The 18,472-nt window shown below is 37.0% G+C and overlaps 1 protein-coding gene across 4 annotated transcripts in view; it reads right to left on the bottom strand.

Annotated features, from left to right (window-relative positions):
• Window positions 1-18,472, bottom strand: part of LOC131044634 (uridine kinase-like protein 4) — a 345,831-nt gene that overhangs the window by 225,782 nt on the left and 101,577 nt on the right. For all 4 annotated transcript variants that reach the window (XM_057977995.2, XM_057977992.2, XM_057977993.2 and 1 more), the window contains one exon: window positions 6,449-6,564. In XM_057977995.2, the coding sequence (XP_057833978.2) occupies window positions 6,449-6,564 (116 nt within the window). The remainder of the gene's footprint in view (window positions 1-6,448; window positions 6,565-18,472) is intronic.

Raw genomic sequence — 18,472 nt, 5'->3', positions numbered from 1 at the left:
AGATGTCTTATCGCCTCAAATTCTTGGACTTGTAGGCAATTTCCTGAATCTGTTAGTTGATCTGGGACCCGATGGTATTCATAGAGTCGCATTTGCTGCACACTCAACCTTGAATATTCACGTCGTGGGACCTCAAAGTCATCAGAGCAGTTCTTCCAATAATCTTCAACTGATTCCTTTGCTTTGTATCACCTGCCATAGGCTCTCTTTGCCAAATTGTCGTGATCAAAGCATTTCCTTGGAAAATTCTCTTGTAGGCCGTAGGAGGCTAGTTCTGCAAAGGATTCCTCTGCCTGGGCTGGGTTCTTTAGATGGACATCAAGGTTACCTATAATCATAGGGAAGGCGAATTCAGACTACTTCCTATCTCTGAGTAAACTTTTCGCCGGATGTGACTGCCTTGTGACTTCCAGGAGAACTATCTTGTCGGTTGGGTATCGCAGAAGTCGAAAAGAAGCACCCTCAAAGCTAGCTATCCAGATGTAGGAGAACCTTGGGAACTGGATGAACCAGGCACCATACCTCTGTACTAGAATAGTAGCTTGCTCTGAGAGCCTTAGGTGTAGTCCTCCCTGTATCAGCCTGACCAAGCACATTGTGAAGGCATCATTGACGCACTCATACTGACCAACTGCATAGGCAGGGCTTTTCATTTCGCTTTGAGCTATGTCTTGATAGTGCAACTGTGGATAACAATCGTATACCTTCACCTGATCAGGCCCATTCCCAATTTCACCCTTCATGATTAAACCTGGCAGTGGCTGGTTTCTGGCAAACATGTAGACTAAATACGATGTCATAGTGAAGTACTTCTTTGCCTCAAGTTCGATCAATTGGGTGTGGATGTTGTCGCTTATGATATGGGCCCAGTCAAACTTGGATTTCCCAGCGAAGACCTGTTCTGTGAAGTAGAACATCCATTCTTCAAAGTAGTTGGATTGGGGAAGTCCCATAATCCTGCTGAGCAATGTGACCATGTCACCATGCTCATTATAAAAGTCGCTTCTAGGGGTCTTTTTCCTATTCCTGATGCTTGGAGGTCTTCTCTCCTTATACCACTCCTCATTTATCAGTGTTCTACATTTGGCAGGGTTTATATCATACGCCACTTGTGCTTCATCTATAGTTGTTGCTATGGGGTTGTTCGGGAAGGGAATGTCAAATGCGTCGCCAATGGTTTCAGGAGTGAAGTTAGCGAGGACCATATTCTCGAGGAGGACCAATCTGGAGTTTATTTGGTAATGTCGGGCAGCCTCTACTACTAGCTCATAGTTTTGCACTGTCGGGGGAAATTTTGCTGCCTGGGCAATGCCACTTTCCATCATTCGCCTAGGCCTACCATAGGCATTAGGGGAGAAAACTCGGCTTCTGAAATCTTGAATATCAATATGCCCCAAGTCAATATCACCGACATTTTCCCACACACTCTGAACTTTTGATTCCCTCAGTCTCCCTCTCTGATACTGATACTTCATCTTTTCGACTCTACAAGGGATATCTGACTTGGACGCTCGTGATGTCTCGACTGCAGTAGGTGTCTTCGATGATTCTACTGCCGATTTAGGCATTTATCCTGCACAGCCAGACGCGGATTACGAGACAATATAAAGAAAATGAAGCGAGTTAGATAAAGGGATACACCAGCATACAAGGATTGACTCGAAAACCGAACTTAAAGAACAGCATGACACCCTAGCTAAAAAGCTTGATTGATTTAGACATGAATATTTATGGAGCTTTTCGACTACAAATTTATACTTAGGCATTCCAGGATCAATTTTCAAAATGGACGAAGCTTGAGAAATTCCTAAGTCTGAAAATGCATTTTCTAGCTGACTCCTAGGAACAGACTCGGATTTCAATTGCGCTGCCTGACGTCTTATACACGGGGAAAAGATGCGTTTTAAGATTTAATCGTTTTAATCAACTTTTGCACACAGACATATCTATCCAATTTTGCACATATTTTCAATGATTTCAAGAGAGGCGAAGCACACTTACCTGGCGAAAAATGAATGGCGTGAATTCGCACAACCTGCCTTGCAAGAATGAATTCCTTTGGATTTGGAAAATGATGCCTCTTATGCCCTGCGTTTTGCGAAGACAAACTCACAATTTGTAAATTTAGGAATGAGAGAGTTCTGCAATTTGAAAGTTTAACGATTAACTCCCATTCATGATTTCCGCGCCTAAGGCTCGGAGAATGCAGCTTAGAAACACTTAAATTTAACAATTTTTGGAGAGGGGGGGGGTTTGCAATGTTTTCAAACTTTACCTCTGTGTTCTCTTCTTTTGTGGCGTCAAACTTGGGCATTTTGAAAACCCTCTAAATCTTCAAACCTCTGCGATTTTTGAATGGCGATACAACTCTCCTTGCAAAGCTCAAACTTCCTACGCAAACCTTGCCTTCACGCAAACTTCAGCAAACTAGAAAGCGATGCAAGATATATAACTTTCGCGTTTTCCCTCACATTTGGGATTTTAGACGTGGTTGCCAGGTTTATGAACGAACTTATGGCGCGATTTTCCCTTGAACTTCGAAGCTTGGAGCCATTTTGCAAACTTTGGCCATTTGGAGAGGTTTGCCAATTTCGCACCTTTTAGACGTTTTGAAAACCCATTACTCTTTCGCACTTTACCTTATGAATGCGAACTTCGGCAATTGGAGAGCCTTTTCAAACTTTCAACCCTGGCGTTTACTCTTCGGATCGCGATTTCCGGCAATTGGAGGGTGTTTGAAAACCTTTAAACTTTTGGCACTATTCCCCCGAAGTGAGATTTTCGGGGGTTTTTCTAAGTTTGACACTTTGGTGCACTTTTTAAACTTTGCATTTTTACCTTTTCGCAACTTATCCTCCAAATCGTGATTTTCGGCAAATGGGGGGCTTTTGCGAACTTCAGCGATTTTGATGCACTTTTCAACTTTTAAAATCTTTTGCGATTTACCTCCATAATGCGAACTTCGGCGATTTGAAGAGGTTTGTCAACTTCGGCGATTTGGAGAGGTTTGCCAACTTCGCACCTTTAAGGAGTTTTTCAAACTTTCAACTTTCTCCCACTTGTCCTCCAAATCGCGATTTTCGGCAAATGGGAGGTTTTTGCGAATTTCGGCACTTTTAGGTGTTTTTTCAAATTCGCACTTTTACCTTGTGATGCCATTTTCGAGGTTTTGACCCACTTTGCCAACTTTGGCAATTTGAAGCATTTTGCAAGGTTTTCGCACTTTTACCCTCCAACTAGCGAAAATCGCCATTTTCATCCATTCTATAAACTTTAAAACCTCATGTAATTTCCTTCTTAGTGCGAATTTCAGGATTTGGAGGAGTTTGAAACTTTAAACCTTTTGCATCCTTTTGTCTCTCCTATATCCTTGACGAAAATCGACACTTTGGGTCCTCATGCGACCTTCAAACATTTTATCTTTCTTGGGGGATTCTGCCAGTTTCTATCATTCTACGCCTATCTCAGGCAATTTTTCAGGTTTAAACTGTCTCTTGGAAATTCATGCTCGAAGGCTCAACTCACCCTGCAAATTCACAGGCTTCCGCTCATAACATCATCATCTCATGGACTAATTACGGGCATGCTCAAAAGGACACGAGACACCCCACACGGAACTCAACAGGGCGGAGGCGAAAAGACCAAAAAAGAGGAAAGGGGACCCTGTCGGCGACAGGGAGTGTGTGCAACGCACAACAGGGTTTGATCTAGTGTTTCCAGCTATTTGTTTTCAAAATTAATTTTTTGTTTCTATTTTATTTTGATTGTCAAAATTTCTTGAAGTATGAAAAAAAAAAAAATATAACAGGGGACATTACAGAAACAAAGTATCCTATTAAGAATCAATTTCCTAGCATTTGGACGACTCAAAAGAGGGTGTCATTTGCAATATTATATGAAGCATTGATTTTTAAATTCAGATCACCCCTTTGGGCCTATGCGTGTAATGTCCCTTGCCCATTCTGATATAAAATTCTGATCTTTTGGCCTAGATATTTCATCAAACACTTGGCTAACAGGGCCTCAGTTTGCTGGTCTTAGTTTCAGTTTGATATAAGGGACATCAAACACTGATTCTTCATGAAAGAACATCCACAAATAACTTGAAATGAAAGTATGATAATCATGTAATGCTTAGACGGCGACCTAGATGTGTGACAAGACAATTGGAGCTCATAAACAAGGACAACTACTAACTGTCATTATGTCAAATAGTTGTCATACAACCTCAGAAATTAATCATATAAGATTCAGACATAAACTCCTTCAGCCTTTATTCATATGATAGCTTGAAATGACATTAAAAAGATCAAATACATGGACTAATAACAATTAATAATTCTCAGACTTCTCAGGACAAATGACAGTCATAAACTAATGCATTCAAACTGAGAATTACAAAGAAATTTAATTGGCAATTGAACCTGGGTTAAAGCGCCTAGAAGAAGCAAGCAAAATCAAGGTCAAAGAAGCCTCCAAGGTGCTAATTCGACCTCTTTCTCAAGTTGCCCCTGCAGCTGATAATGGAGGGCTTGGTAATAAACAACATCTCTACTGCTATCCTCCAAATGTTGTCAAAGACAAATCGCCTTAACCCCTAGAGTGAAGCGCTATCCATCAAGATGAAGTTCGATGCTCAAACAATGTGTGATCTGCAAAATCGTGGGTCTAGACCAGTCTGATACAAATTTCTTCAGAACTGAAAATGGATGCCCGACACTGATTTCAACCCCTTCAATCTTCTTCACAAAGAATTGCCTCAAGCTTCCAAAGATGTCGACCCTTTCAAAATGCCCAAATGCTTAATTGTGGGATTATAAACAAGATCGGTGGAATGAAGGCTGAAGTTGATTTTATTATCAGACCTGCAAATAGACCAAACTCCACACAATTCTTCCTGACAGTATTTACTAAGAAATCGCCTCCTTATTTCAATGAAAATCGATGCAAGATGGGCACTCGATCTGAAATTCTGGAGATGCCATGGATACCCATCCACCATGAAAACTTCAGCAAGCTCAATGTGAAGGACTGAGTGTCCCTCACTCTCAAGGCAACCCTTTGGAGGATCTCTCACCCCCTCAGTTATGCAGATCAAAGGAGGTTTCGTTCCCTAAGACCAAATCTGCAAGCAGCCCTTGGCTCCACAACCACAATACAAGAGAGATAACAAACAACTGATGGTCATCCATGAATTACCCTCTTCTATTTATTCTTTTCATAACCCATCATAAGATTCCTTCTAGAAGAGGGTAGGTACACTTTATTATTTCTTAAGTGACTTTTTAATTATTTTTATTTTATACTTAAGTCAGTTTATTAATTTAATAAAATATAAAGTCATCTCTCGTATGTTTTTTAATAAATATAATGAGACAACTTATATAATATTAAATTAAATAATTTTCCCTTATTTCTCCAAAAATCTAACACAAACAATTCCAAGCCAAAATTGGGGTCATTACAATGCGCCATTCTCCATTGTGGAATATGGTATTTTCGGGGTCTGAAATCTGCATTTTTGGGTGATAGTCTTCCATCTTTGTGAGGCATTTGAGCTTGGAGGAGAGTCCTAACAGCTGGAAGGCATTTGGTATGAGTTGGTGATAGATTTTAATGCATTTAGTGTGTTGGAGCAGACTTTGGTAGCTGGTCAGCTTGCTTTTAATGGCTTGAAATCTCATTAAAAGTGTATTTTCAGGACTGGTTATTGTAATATATTGATTTCCAGCTTATATGTAATGTTGCAAAAGTTATATGATGAGCTTGTTATTTATGCATATGATTATCCTGTCTCTTTCAATGCGAATAAATGTCAAGTTAAGCACTTTATGTGATATGAAGTCTGAAAACAAGCAAACAGAAAACAGAAGACTCTTGGTTCACAAACATTTAAGTTGCCCATTATATTAAGATTGATTTCCTTTGCTTTGCCCTTTAGCCTATGAGGATTGGGAATAGAATAGAGGTCTTCTCCATGGCACTATTTCCAAAAGGGAACACAATACTTTCCCTAGATCCAACAAATTCACTTGCTTTTGTCATATCAAAGGCACAAATGCAAAAAATGATTTCCATCCAAACATGTCTCTAATTCCCAACATTCAAGATTTATGCCCTTTCAGAGGCTACTGTTGATCCCTTTCCACATTTGGTTTACTAGTCTGAATTTTCTTATCCTTATTTGTTCTTGCATGATGGGGATGATAAAGAAAGGAATTCTATGCTTTGGAGATTCTTTTATTAGTGGACCGTTTGTGTTTGATTGTTTAGCACTCTAATTCTATTAGGTATCATTTAAATCTAATTACCAAAATTCACATGTGTGTCTCTTTATGAAAGTTCTGGCCTAAACATTGCAAGGAATTTCTTCATATTTGATTGATCAGAACTTAATTGTGTTTTCTTTCTGATAAAGTCAAAGAATGGTGATTGGTAACATAAATACCTTGCGGACAGGTGCACATCTTTGATGAAGCTTGTGATTAAAGCTAGGAATATCAACTGACTTCCTTTGCTTTAACATTGTCATGCAATCAAGTAGACACTCCATGTCAAATGAATCTGAGGACACAATTCATAAGCCATGAGAAATTCACATCTCTAACAACAATACTCCAACTAAAAGAATATAGATGACACGTATAATCAACAGTTAAAAACATCAAGACCAAAAGGATAATTTGATTAAATATATGAATATCTCTTCAACATCCTAACGATAAGTGATAACAGTGCAAATCCTAAATTCTTAGATATAAAACGATTGAAACTGAAACAACTTAGAACTTTAAATCTGCAATAATGACAATAATGTAATGCCTAGGTGCATCAAATATATATTTGGCAAAGACAAAAGCTGGTAAAATCCATTCTTTTGCAAACTATCCAAAGGTATCCAACTCTAATAAAAATTCCCTCTTAACCTAAAATATGATGTTCAGCATTTGAAACGATCAGTCCTTTTCAGTTTCTGAGCATTTACATAATAATGGCAATTGGAGAAAATTGGACAGTTAGCTGATCCAGAAGTGATACAATGGAATCATGAATATTGACACGCATGCAAGCTTGTCAATGATGTTAGCTTTATCTAAATTCAATTTATACAACTTAATGTAAGTTCTTCTAAAGAGATGGGATTGTAGCACGCACTGGATAGACTGAACAGATATGTTCTCCACATCTAACACCACAAAACATATTTAGGTCAATTGAAGGAAATTTTATATGTAAGGTTTCTTCACTTCTCATTTGACATGCACCAAATTCTTCTAACAATGCTGGGAAAATCATGTTTCTTTAAGGTTGTGATAAAAAAAAATCAAGTTTAAAAAATTACTCTTATAGCTATATCCTTAATGCATTGACGGACTTTAGTACATGTATTTATTTACAGAGTTGGTGTAAAGAATAATTTTAGATGAATGATGAGAGAAATCCCAGCGTAAAAGAAACACACGTGAACAAGAGCAGAGAGATTTCTAGAAGTATACAGATGTACTCTCTCTTCATTAGATGCCAAAGTGTACTTCGAAAATATATTTAAAACATTGATAACATATCACACATGCATACAAGAAGATGCATTTTGGACACTTATGAATAGTTGAGAATGCTGTTTCTGGATTTGATTGTGTGAGAGTTTTTGCATCAACATTTCAAATCACACTCCGTGATCCATTATTGGGATGAGAAAGTGCATAAGGAGAAAAAGAAATAGGTTCACAACATTAAATTACAATCCCAAAGTAAAAATTAAATCCATCTTTACATTAGCCAAATAAGTAAAAGATGATAATATATCTATGCACACAAGATTCACTTAAGGCAAAGTGTTTTAGAATATACTAGTATGATCCAAAACTTCACCTAAGGAAATTGGTAAAACCTCACTCCTTCCGAATTTTGAATAAAGGAAGGTATAATAGATTGTATTTTGTGTCATAAGAATGATTCAATAGAGCATGAGGAAATTGAATTGAAAACACTCTTTTAGTTTATTAATTTGCATTTTCAAGACAATAAAAAATGGAACCATGTATCATGTAAAACATTTCCTCGAATTAGAAATGGAAGCTCCTTTGTAATCAAAATATAACTCCAGAACTCCAAACAATTGTTTTTCAATATGTAATACAAATAACTTCAAAATAAACACCTGTCTTTTTGGTTCTCAGGAAAGGGCACAAGACTTATTAACACTTCTACACAAGATAAGTGTGATGTCCCTCACCTATTCTGATATGAATTTTCAGTCTTAACCCCTTTAGGATTTTCGTCAAACACTTGTCTTACAAGAGCTTAGCTTGCTGATATCAATTCAGTTTGTTATAAGGGACATAGAACGCTTAAAACTTAATAAAGATCATTCATTAATAACCTGAAAATGGAGTGTGATGACCAATGTAGAGCATAGACAGCAACTAGCACAATTGAAGCTCATAAACATGAATGACTATGGACTGGCATTTTGTCAAACAGATGACATACCACTTCAGAATTCAATCATGTAAAGTGCAGCCCTATATGCTTTGATCCTCATTCATATAATAGCTCAATGAATCATTACAAACTCAAGAACACGTGTGTGATAGCCCTACCCGAACATTCAAATTACATACCTTATTGTATAAAATGTATTACAGTAGCAAATGTATACATGAATTTAATATATATATTATTATTCTACTTAGAATTAATATATTATTGCCATAATAAATATATTATGCTATCTGATGCTACTTCATACACATGTTTATGTTTATGTTTATATGAAATATATTTGTATTATATAATATGTTATCAATCCGTAAACACTAATATTGCTTTATTGGCTAATTTCCACATATAACCGATTATTGATTAAGAACCATTTATAATCGTTTCTGTGAAACAACTTATGGTAAGCGCTTAATCCATCGATTTGCTGATGCAGTGTAAAGTATGAAACAGTATACAGCCAGCATGACTATTCGCAAAAGTCACGACCACGGAGGCATCCATCCAATGTCGTATAAACAGGGTCATCGTGATAAATGAGAGGATTACGGAAAGGGGGAGCAGGGAGATAATCACTGAGGAATGTACAGTTGCGTCCATCCTATACCTCCAGTTCTGCTCAGACCTTAACCAGGTACGTATGTTCTGAGGCAAGAGAACATGTCTATGGTATGAGTTCATAATTTAGTGCAATTACAATTCATTTATCGTAATCAATCAACAAGGTTCTTAAGTTGGTAACTAAGCAAATTATCAAATCGTATAATCAATGCACATATATATAAGTGATAATTAGACTGCAATTACCTATTTAATATTAACATAATCCAAGCGGGGGTGCATGAATGGATAGGGAAAGGCCTATTTAAAACCATCGAGCATTCTATCCCGAGATGGGTAGAGATCAGCAACCCTAGAAAATCCTTGAGGGTGTTATCCCAAAATAGGTATGGGCTTGGATCCAAAACCCTGAGGGAAGATGTTGCGCTGAGATATCAAAGCAACCTATTCAGGATCATGATCCTTTCCAAATTGCATTAGTAATAAGGTCAACATAACTACACTAATAACATGTACGTAATTCAACAATTAATAAATTAAGCAATTGTGTTAATTTCAGTTTTTATTTTAAATTTGCACTTAGAATATAGAAGTAATAATATCTCAAAATAGATTAATTTACTTGGGGACATTACAACATGGTCTGATAATCATTACTAATTCTCAGATTTTCTGAGGACAAGTACCATTCATATGATTCATACAAACAACTGAAAATTACAATGAAAAGAGATGCCTTAGGAACCTGATATAAATTCGCCCAAGTGAAGCGATGAAGATACAAACAATATCCACCAATATGAAGGCTCCAATGTGCAAGATCAAGCTATGTCTTATGCCGCCCCTGCTGCTGCAAGTGGTAGGACTGAGGACTCAATGTAATCTGCATACAAGTATTCAATTCCTTCTTCAAACGAATCGGTCTCACTTCTAAATGATGGCGCTTGACCAAATAAGATGTCTCAAGGCCAAACCATGTAACTATCAACCCAAATTGAGGGTTCAAGTGCCACAAGACTGTTCTGATCGGATTCACCAATGTAGCCCAAACTGTCACCAAAATGTCATACAAAATATCAAGAGGCAATCGCCTTACCCTCCTATTGACATTGCTAGCTTTCAATGTCAAAATCAATGCACAATGGGAGATGTATGAACAAAATTGTGGAGGATGAAGTCTGCAACCAATATGTCAACAGCAGCAATATAGTTCAATCTGCCCTCCAAAAAAAATAACAAATAATATCACCCACCTTTCTAGACCAAATCGCTGACCTCCACTATGAAGATTTGCACAAACATGCCCCAAAGTTAAAAATTGTGTCTATGTATTTTCCCTACTAGTTAGTGATCACTGTCCTGCAAAACAAATTGTTAGAATACAACAAATATATATATATAAATAATCTACTTGATAATTAACTTTAAAATGCTTAATTAACACTAATCACAATTCTTATCTAATAAAAAGGATACGAATGCCATACGGAGATATGTACTTAGGCGACTGTGAGGCTCGCCTTCTTGGAACCCATCTTGGTTCCAAACCATCCAGGAAATCGAAGGTGAATTCAATTCCTGTCTTGGATGTAATTTCTTACACCCAAGCCATCCAGGAAATCAAAGGTGAATTCGATTCCTATCTTGGATGTAATTTCTTACACCCAAGCCATCCAGGAAATCAAAGGTTAATTTGAATCCTGTCTTGGATGTAACTTCTTACACCCAAGCCATCCAGGAAATCGAAGGTTAATTCGATTCCTGTCTTGGATGTAACTTCTTACACCCAAGCCATCCAGGAAATCGAAGGTTAATTCGATTCTTGTCTTGATTTCAATTTCTTACACCCAAGCCATCCAAGGAAGACCATATGTCAATTCCTTGCCTTGGATGATGCATCTCATCATCCAAGTCCATCAGAGGGGACCGACCAGATCCGTCTCTTCTTGGATGAACTTAGTCAACCAAGCCATATATATGCATATAGATCTTCAGTATATACTGCCTTCCAGGGATTATCATAATCCCTCCATTAGGCTAAGGGAGTTTCCTCCCTATAGCCTCCATCACATTTATATCAGATTTAACAATTCATTACTATTTTCCATTCCACAATCTACATTTACATATTCTTAGTATTCCATAACATATATTCAGAAAACTATTCATTAGCATATATTCATATTTATTTATTTACGTATATTCCAAAATATTCATTACTTATATTCATTAACGTATATATTAAATATGCCTTAATTATATTCATTAACATATATATTAAAATATTCATTCATTAACATATATATTAAATATGCCTTAATTATATTCATTAACATATATATTAAAATATTCATTCATTAACATATATATTAAATATGCATTATATTCATAATAATTATTTATATTTATTAACACATATAATAAAATATTCCTACAAGACTTACCTGTGCGTAACCTATTGTAACGTTCAGACCTTTCTCCTTAACCATGTAGCAGCCTTCTTGTCCTCCCCTTAAAACTGAAAGATATTCTAATAAAGATCTCTTTATTCATTCTACACGTACACCACTCTCACACAAAGATCTTCTTTTATTATACACACACTTGGTGTATATCTTTGATCTGTCTTTCTTTTCAAACTCCGTACACCATACACACTTGTAGATAATCTTCTCACAATTTTCAGTCCAATCTGCTATTCATTTCCATATAAACTCTTCTTGTGGCTGATATGTATGTGTTCAGTCTGGTCAGCGCCTTTGTTTGAGTTCCCTTTGACTGCTTATTACCACTATCAGGTTGAATAGAATGCAGACGTGGCTGAGGCAGCTTACGTGGTCTCTTCCTATCTTCTTTTCCCTTTCTTTTTTTTTCCCCCCTCTATCTTCCCCGAACCTTCCCTTTATTCCCCTCCACATCCTTGGTGGAAAGTCGTGTCCATTAGAATGGATTTGGGAATGGCGGTGACTCCTTGAAAAGTCACCGCTTCCCAATATTCATTACCAATCATTATTCCCCCCCCCCCAGTCACATTTTACAAAGAGCGCTAAAGCTTATAATATTTGTTAATCGGTGTAAGTTAATAATGGCTTATTAATAATTTGTAAATTAACAATCAGTAAATATTATTTAATTATTTTATGTTTTATTATTATTTGTAAATTAATAATCAGGAAATATTATTTTCTTCTTTTGTATTTTAATTGTATTATTATTTATTATTGAATATATAAATTATGTTGATAATATATAATATTCAAATCATGTTCATAAATAATATTTAATTAATGAATTTTAAATAATCATTCAATGGTAAGTATTATATTAACTAATAATAATAATTTCTTCATTTAGGGTCTCTCTCTTTCTCTCTGTATATATATAACGATCCAGGAGGGGACATGACAGGCTAGTGAGAAGTCTGAAGCAAACTCCCCAAACTATTGACTGACATAAAATCTCCTCAAGCTCAATGTGAGAAGCTGGGTGCTCCTCACTCACAAGCAACCCTTCAGAGGGTCTTTCACCTCCTCAGTTATGCTGATCGAAGGGAGGTATTGTTCCCTAGGATCTCTTCTGTGGACAACCTATGGCTCCACAACTTGAAACAAGAGATAACCAAACAACCGATGCCTGATCATGAATCACCCTCTTCTATTTATCCTTTTCATAACCCATCATAAGATTCTTTCTAGAAGAGGGTAGGTACACATTATTATTTATTAAGTGACTTGTTAATTATTTTTATTTTATACTTTAGTCACTTTATTAATTTAATAAAATATAAAGTCATCTCACGTCTGATTTTAAATAAATATAATGAGACAACTTATATAATATTAAATTAAATAATTTTCCCCCCTATTTTTCCCCAAACAATTCCAAGCTAAAATCGGGGACATTACCATGAGATATTTTTAAGTCCTTTATCTTAAACCAAACTAGATCAAAATGGATAACAAATTCTCACTCACTCTAACTAAAGCCAAAGACTAAAAATTGTGTGTACAACACTAAGACTGAATTAGATTAAACAAACACAAAATACTATGAATCAACTATGAAGATTTGTATAAAAAGACACAAAACCCAATTTGATAACTATTGCAATATAAAGTCTGCAATATTTATCAAACAATATCCAACTCACAATATCACAAGAATGAGTAAGCAAGATTGAACAACAATTTCAGCAGCAAGTACACATAAAAGATCCATTTCCCTTGAAATCAAGTCAATAAAGAATATCTTAATAAGGTTTTACAGATATGTTACCTAGGGATTCATACCCAACCAAAATCAGGCTGTCCTAGAGTGGAAATGTTTGGGGGAGGCGGGAATGCCTTGAAAACATCCCCAGCCATTTCCAAAAATGCAAAAAGAAATTGGAAACATTTCTGGTACACCCCCAAATTCATTGGAAATATTCGAAGACCTTAGGACGAGCAAGGGATGCTTGTATGTCCCTTGACCATCCTAGGGACGTCTAGCCATCCCCTACGACACAGAAAGGAACAAGTGTTTTCGTTTTTAAAAAACTCATAAACAACAAAAATAAAGAGGTTCACACGTCATGTCACAGACCATAATCAAAGCCCAAGCTATGCCAATGTAGTCTTTGGTTTGCAAAGAGCACATTAGCTTACATCAGATTTTACAAACCCTTGTAATGATGGAAAGCCTTTGGTCTGCAGATGGCACTTCAACTCAAGTCAGATCTTACAGGCCTTATAGATGCCTCCAAAGTCCAAACCAAAGAAACGAAAAAATCGTCATCACTCGCCTAAACTCGGCAAGTCCAAGTCCGAGTCACCCCCCGAGTCCAGCAAACTCGGACTCAGACTCGACCGAGTTTGGGGGCAAACTCGCCCAACTCGCCAACTCGGCGAGTCCCGTCTTCTAGACTCGGCTACGTTGGGCATAAAATCCAGCCTAGAAAAACACATTTTTAAAAGGTTTTTGAAGTTTTGTTTTTTTTTTGCTTTATTATCCTATTCCCCTAAAAGTGAACTTCATTTCATTCATTTGGCAAAATAGGCGGAGAAAAGTGACTTGTAAAGAGAAACAAGGTTTCATTGAAGAAAAACCAGCAAGGAGGAAGCTCAAGATGTCATCCATTCATCGCATTGGGGCTGCATTATGCTTCAATTTGGTGCATCAAGAGTTGGAAAGGAAGAGTTTTCAGCTCATTTCAAGCTTGTTGTAAGAGGTAAGATTGATTTTTTGAGCTTTTTTTGTTTCTTGTATGCAAAAATTTCATTTTCTATTCATTTCTTTTGAAAGTTTTACATTTTTTTCCAAAATCTTTTGTATGTTACTATGTAGGGTTTGTAAAAAAAAAAAAATTTAAGTAGGGTTTGAAATTTTGATCAAAACCTACATTTTGTTAAAAAAAAATTTACAAACCCTACCTTAATTTTTTTGAAAAAAATGTACAATGAGAATGAATTCACAACAAAGAATGAATGCACTAATTTTTTTTGTATTTGTAATGTCTTATGACTCTTATTGCAACAACCTTCATTTTCTTATTTGCCTCAAGTTTCACAAAACTAGTATACAATGTCTTCTTCTAGACCCCCAATTAGGAAGGACCCCGCTTGGAAATTTCATGAAGATTTTCCTAAGCAAAGAAAGGGGCCGACAAAATGTATGTTTTGCAAAACAATATTCCATGGAGGCATTTATAAATTGAAATACCATATTGCTTGTGTGCGTGGCCATGATGTCGCCCCATGTATTGAAGCAACAACTAAGGCCATACGCGAGTGCTATGTAATGATTGAAGCAATTGAAAACAAAAAGAAGCAAAAGGATGATCTCGTGGCCATTGGAAGTGGGACAGCTTTAGGTTGTGTTGGAGGGCCTTCTTCTATGCCTCCATATCTTCCCACTCACCATGCTCCTACTAGTGGTAGTGCTTCTTCTTCTGCAGGTGCCACTACTCTTGTTCCTAGCATTGCCAGTGGTAGTGGGAGTGTTAGCATTGGACCTAGAATTCGTAAATCTAGGTTGGATACCTTCTTTGTGCCTTTGTAATGTCCCCTTCTTAGTGATGTGCACTTAGTGGTCCATTGGCCTATTCCGGAGACCCTTAGGCTATGTGGAAAGGAGAATTAGGGTTTCCAACTTTTGTGAAGTTCTGCTCAAGCTTTTTAGGGTTTACCAGGAGGGAATTCTTCATTTCTGTCTATGGTTTCCTTTTGGTTTTTCATGAGCTCCAGGGTGGCATAACATGCATTTGATTCTTTGGTGGAGTGAGAACTTACTATTTTTAGTAAGTTAGGGTTTGGCTGTTTGGATGATGTTGTCTTATTGAGCTTTCCAAGCTCTTTCTCCAGGTCCGTAGATCATGTTTTTCGGAGGAGTATTCCATGACTTACTATTTTTAGTAAGTGGCGGTATTGAGCAATTCTATTTTTAGCAATTTGGACAGGGTCATGATCCTGTAGCAGTTCAATGGTCTTCATTGCTCAGCTTCATCCTGGATTTTGTTGATAATCAGTATTGGAGTCATAAGTGATTTAGTTAAATATTATTTCCTTATCCTAAGGTTTCATATTTAATTATTTTATTACTGATTAATGTTATATTGGGCGACTTAGGAAAAGACATATTTACATCTAATATCAATGTTATATTTTCCTAAGTTTTGTGTTGAAATTTGAAGAATGCATTAAGTTAATGTTAAAGACTTAGGCAAGTTCGAACTCGTTTAATTATTGGTTAAAATGCAACTTGGGCGCCCACCTTGGGAAATGAAATGAAATGTCATTTGGACACCATGTGATAGTGAATTGAAATGCAAATTGGAGAGGTGAATTTGGGAGCATTTACTTTTGAACTTCAGAGGGAAAAAACTATAAATACAGGTGTTTGGCCTCCCATTTTGATATCTTGAAAAATTGCATTGTTATGCTGCCGGTTTGGCAATTGAAATCTGAGCTTCGAAGTGAGCCTTCCTAGCTAAATGCAGTTTCATACTTGCAAGACAATACCTAGCTGTTTTACCTGACCTTTCAGTGATATTTGCGAGTTTGTTGAAGTGTAGGATTGTTGGTTCTGCTGTTGTTCAAGTTTTGGAGTGTTTCCAGGCTACTGAAGAAGTCATGGCTGAAGCATATTTTCATTCATAAGTCTCTGTGTGACCTCCTACTGCTTCTGGGTATTGGCTCCTTGGTTTTTGATGTCCTAGGTGATTCTTCCTTTAAGTTTGCATTGGTTTTCGTGGTGTACTGAAAGTTATCTTGCAAATCGAACTTATGCTTTGGTACGACCTATGCTGGAGGTGCTTTGGGTTGTGTGTCTTGGGTTTGGGGCATTGTTAGTTGTTGTTTATCTATTCTATCCTTATCGCCTTCTTTGTATCTTTCATTTGCATCTAGTTTGGGGGTTTTCAGTTGAGTATAGAGAAAGATATGAATGATTTGGTGGGTTTTCAGCTTGCTGTCATAACATTACAGATTTCCAGAAGTTGGTGTTGGGGAGTGTCTTTCATAGTGTGAGTAGGTTGGTTGATTTGGAAGTGATTTGGGGTGATTTTGGGTGAGTTTGGAGAGAGAATTGAGTCTTTCTTAGTTTCTTGAAGTTGCTGGTCTGCGTGTTATTGATCCTAGGATTTCATGAACTCATGTTGAAGGATCTTTTGGGAGTTAGTAACTGTTTGAAGAAATTTATCAGCATTGGACAGCATTACTTCTCTACTCTATCTCTCTATTTTATATTGTAAGGTTAAGTAGTAATACTACTAACCATTTATGGATTGTAAGCATTCCCACTGGAAAGTGGAAGAGGCTGCCTTGCCACCTATATTTTGATATTTGTTACTCAATCCTCCCGTTGCATAAGCGGTTGAGTGATATCTGTTTGTAATGGTCCTCTTGCTGCATAAGCGGTTGAGTGATATTTTTTGTAATGATCCTTCTACTACATAAGCGGTTGAGTTGAGATTGTTTGGTGTGTTTAGTTCTCCCGTTGAAACATTGCGGTTGAGTGATTCGTGTTTTGGGAGTGTTGATCTCTTGGCTGGTTTACTGCAAAGCTTCTTGATTCACCCGCTGGATAAGCGGAAGGGGCTGGCTTGCCGCTCATTATTGTATTTACCACTTCAGCAGATTATTACTAACGATCCCCTGCTACCATATGCTCTCACCCTCCCAGTTTGGGCTCTCGGTGATCAAAAGTTGTAGGGTTCCCTTCAGTTGTTTGGATTTCATTATTCTAACCCTAATGGGTGATTGGTGTGATTGTAATCTTGCTATTGAAAAAATCAAAAAAATTAAGGGGAATATTACAACCTGCACTAATCCTAGGTCCCAACAGTCGCATGAGAGCATGGGTTGGAACAAGGAGGCCCATGATGCCGCTAAAATGGCAATTGGCAAGTTTTGTGTCTATGGCAGTGTTCCATACTTTACAACCAGGTGAATGTTTTATTTTTTATTGTTTTAATTTTTATACTTTGATTCTTTGTTTTATTTTTTTTCATACATACTACATAGGACATACTTAACTTATCCCATTTAACTTATTTGTGACAGGTCTCCTTATTGGCAAGAAATGGTTGATGCCCTTACCATATGCAGGGCGGGGTTCAAAGCCCCTTCTGAGTCTGATTTGAGGGGACCCATTTTGACTCAATTGGTGAATGATGTGAAGAAGGAATTAGGTGAACGCCGCCAGATATGGAGCACTAAAGGTTGCACCATCATGACTGATGGTTGGACGGATAGGAGAAATAGAACTCTCCTTAATTTTCTTGTTTCTTCCGCAAGTGATTGATTAATTTTAGTTTCATTTAGTCATTAATTTTTTATTTTTCATTTAATGATTTATTGAATGATCATTGATCTTGCTTTATTTTTTTATTTCAGGGGGCACTGTTTTCATCAAGTCCATTAATGCCTCCGCCCATTGCAAGAATGCTACCTACCTATGTAAGCAGATAGAGGACGTGATTGATGAGGTGGGTGAGGAGAATGTGGTACAGGTGGTGACTGACAATGCAGCAAATTATGTTGTTGCAGGTAAACTTTTGATTACAAACTAATTTTGTTTGCAAATTAATTACTATTTTGTAACTTCATTAATTACAATGCAACAAATTATGTTGCTGCAAGTAGACTATTGATGGAAAGGCACCCATCTATAGTTTGGACTCCATGTGCCGCCCATTGCATTGACCTCATGTTGGAGGATATCGGAAAACTCCCATGGGTCAAGAGATGTGTAGAAAGGGCGAGAAATGTGTGCAAATTTGTATATAATCATTCATGGGTGTTGGCTCTTATGAGACAATACATAGAGCAGAAGGAGTTACCTCGTCCAAGAATCACAAGATTTGCCGCAAACTTCATCACATTGCAGTCCATGCTTCGCTGTAAGTCGGCCTTGAAACGTATGATTGTTG

The sequence above is a fragment of the Cryptomeria japonica genome, chromosome 1 (assembly GCF_030272615.1).
Source record: "Cryptomeria japonica chromosome 1, Sugi_1.0, whole genome shotgun sequence".
Classification (NCBI taxonomy): Eukaryota; Viridiplantae; Streptophyta; class Pinopsida; order Cupressales; family Cupressaceae; genus Cryptomeria; species Cryptomeria japonica.
This window is presented reverse-complemented; position numbering and strand designations above follow the sequence as displayed.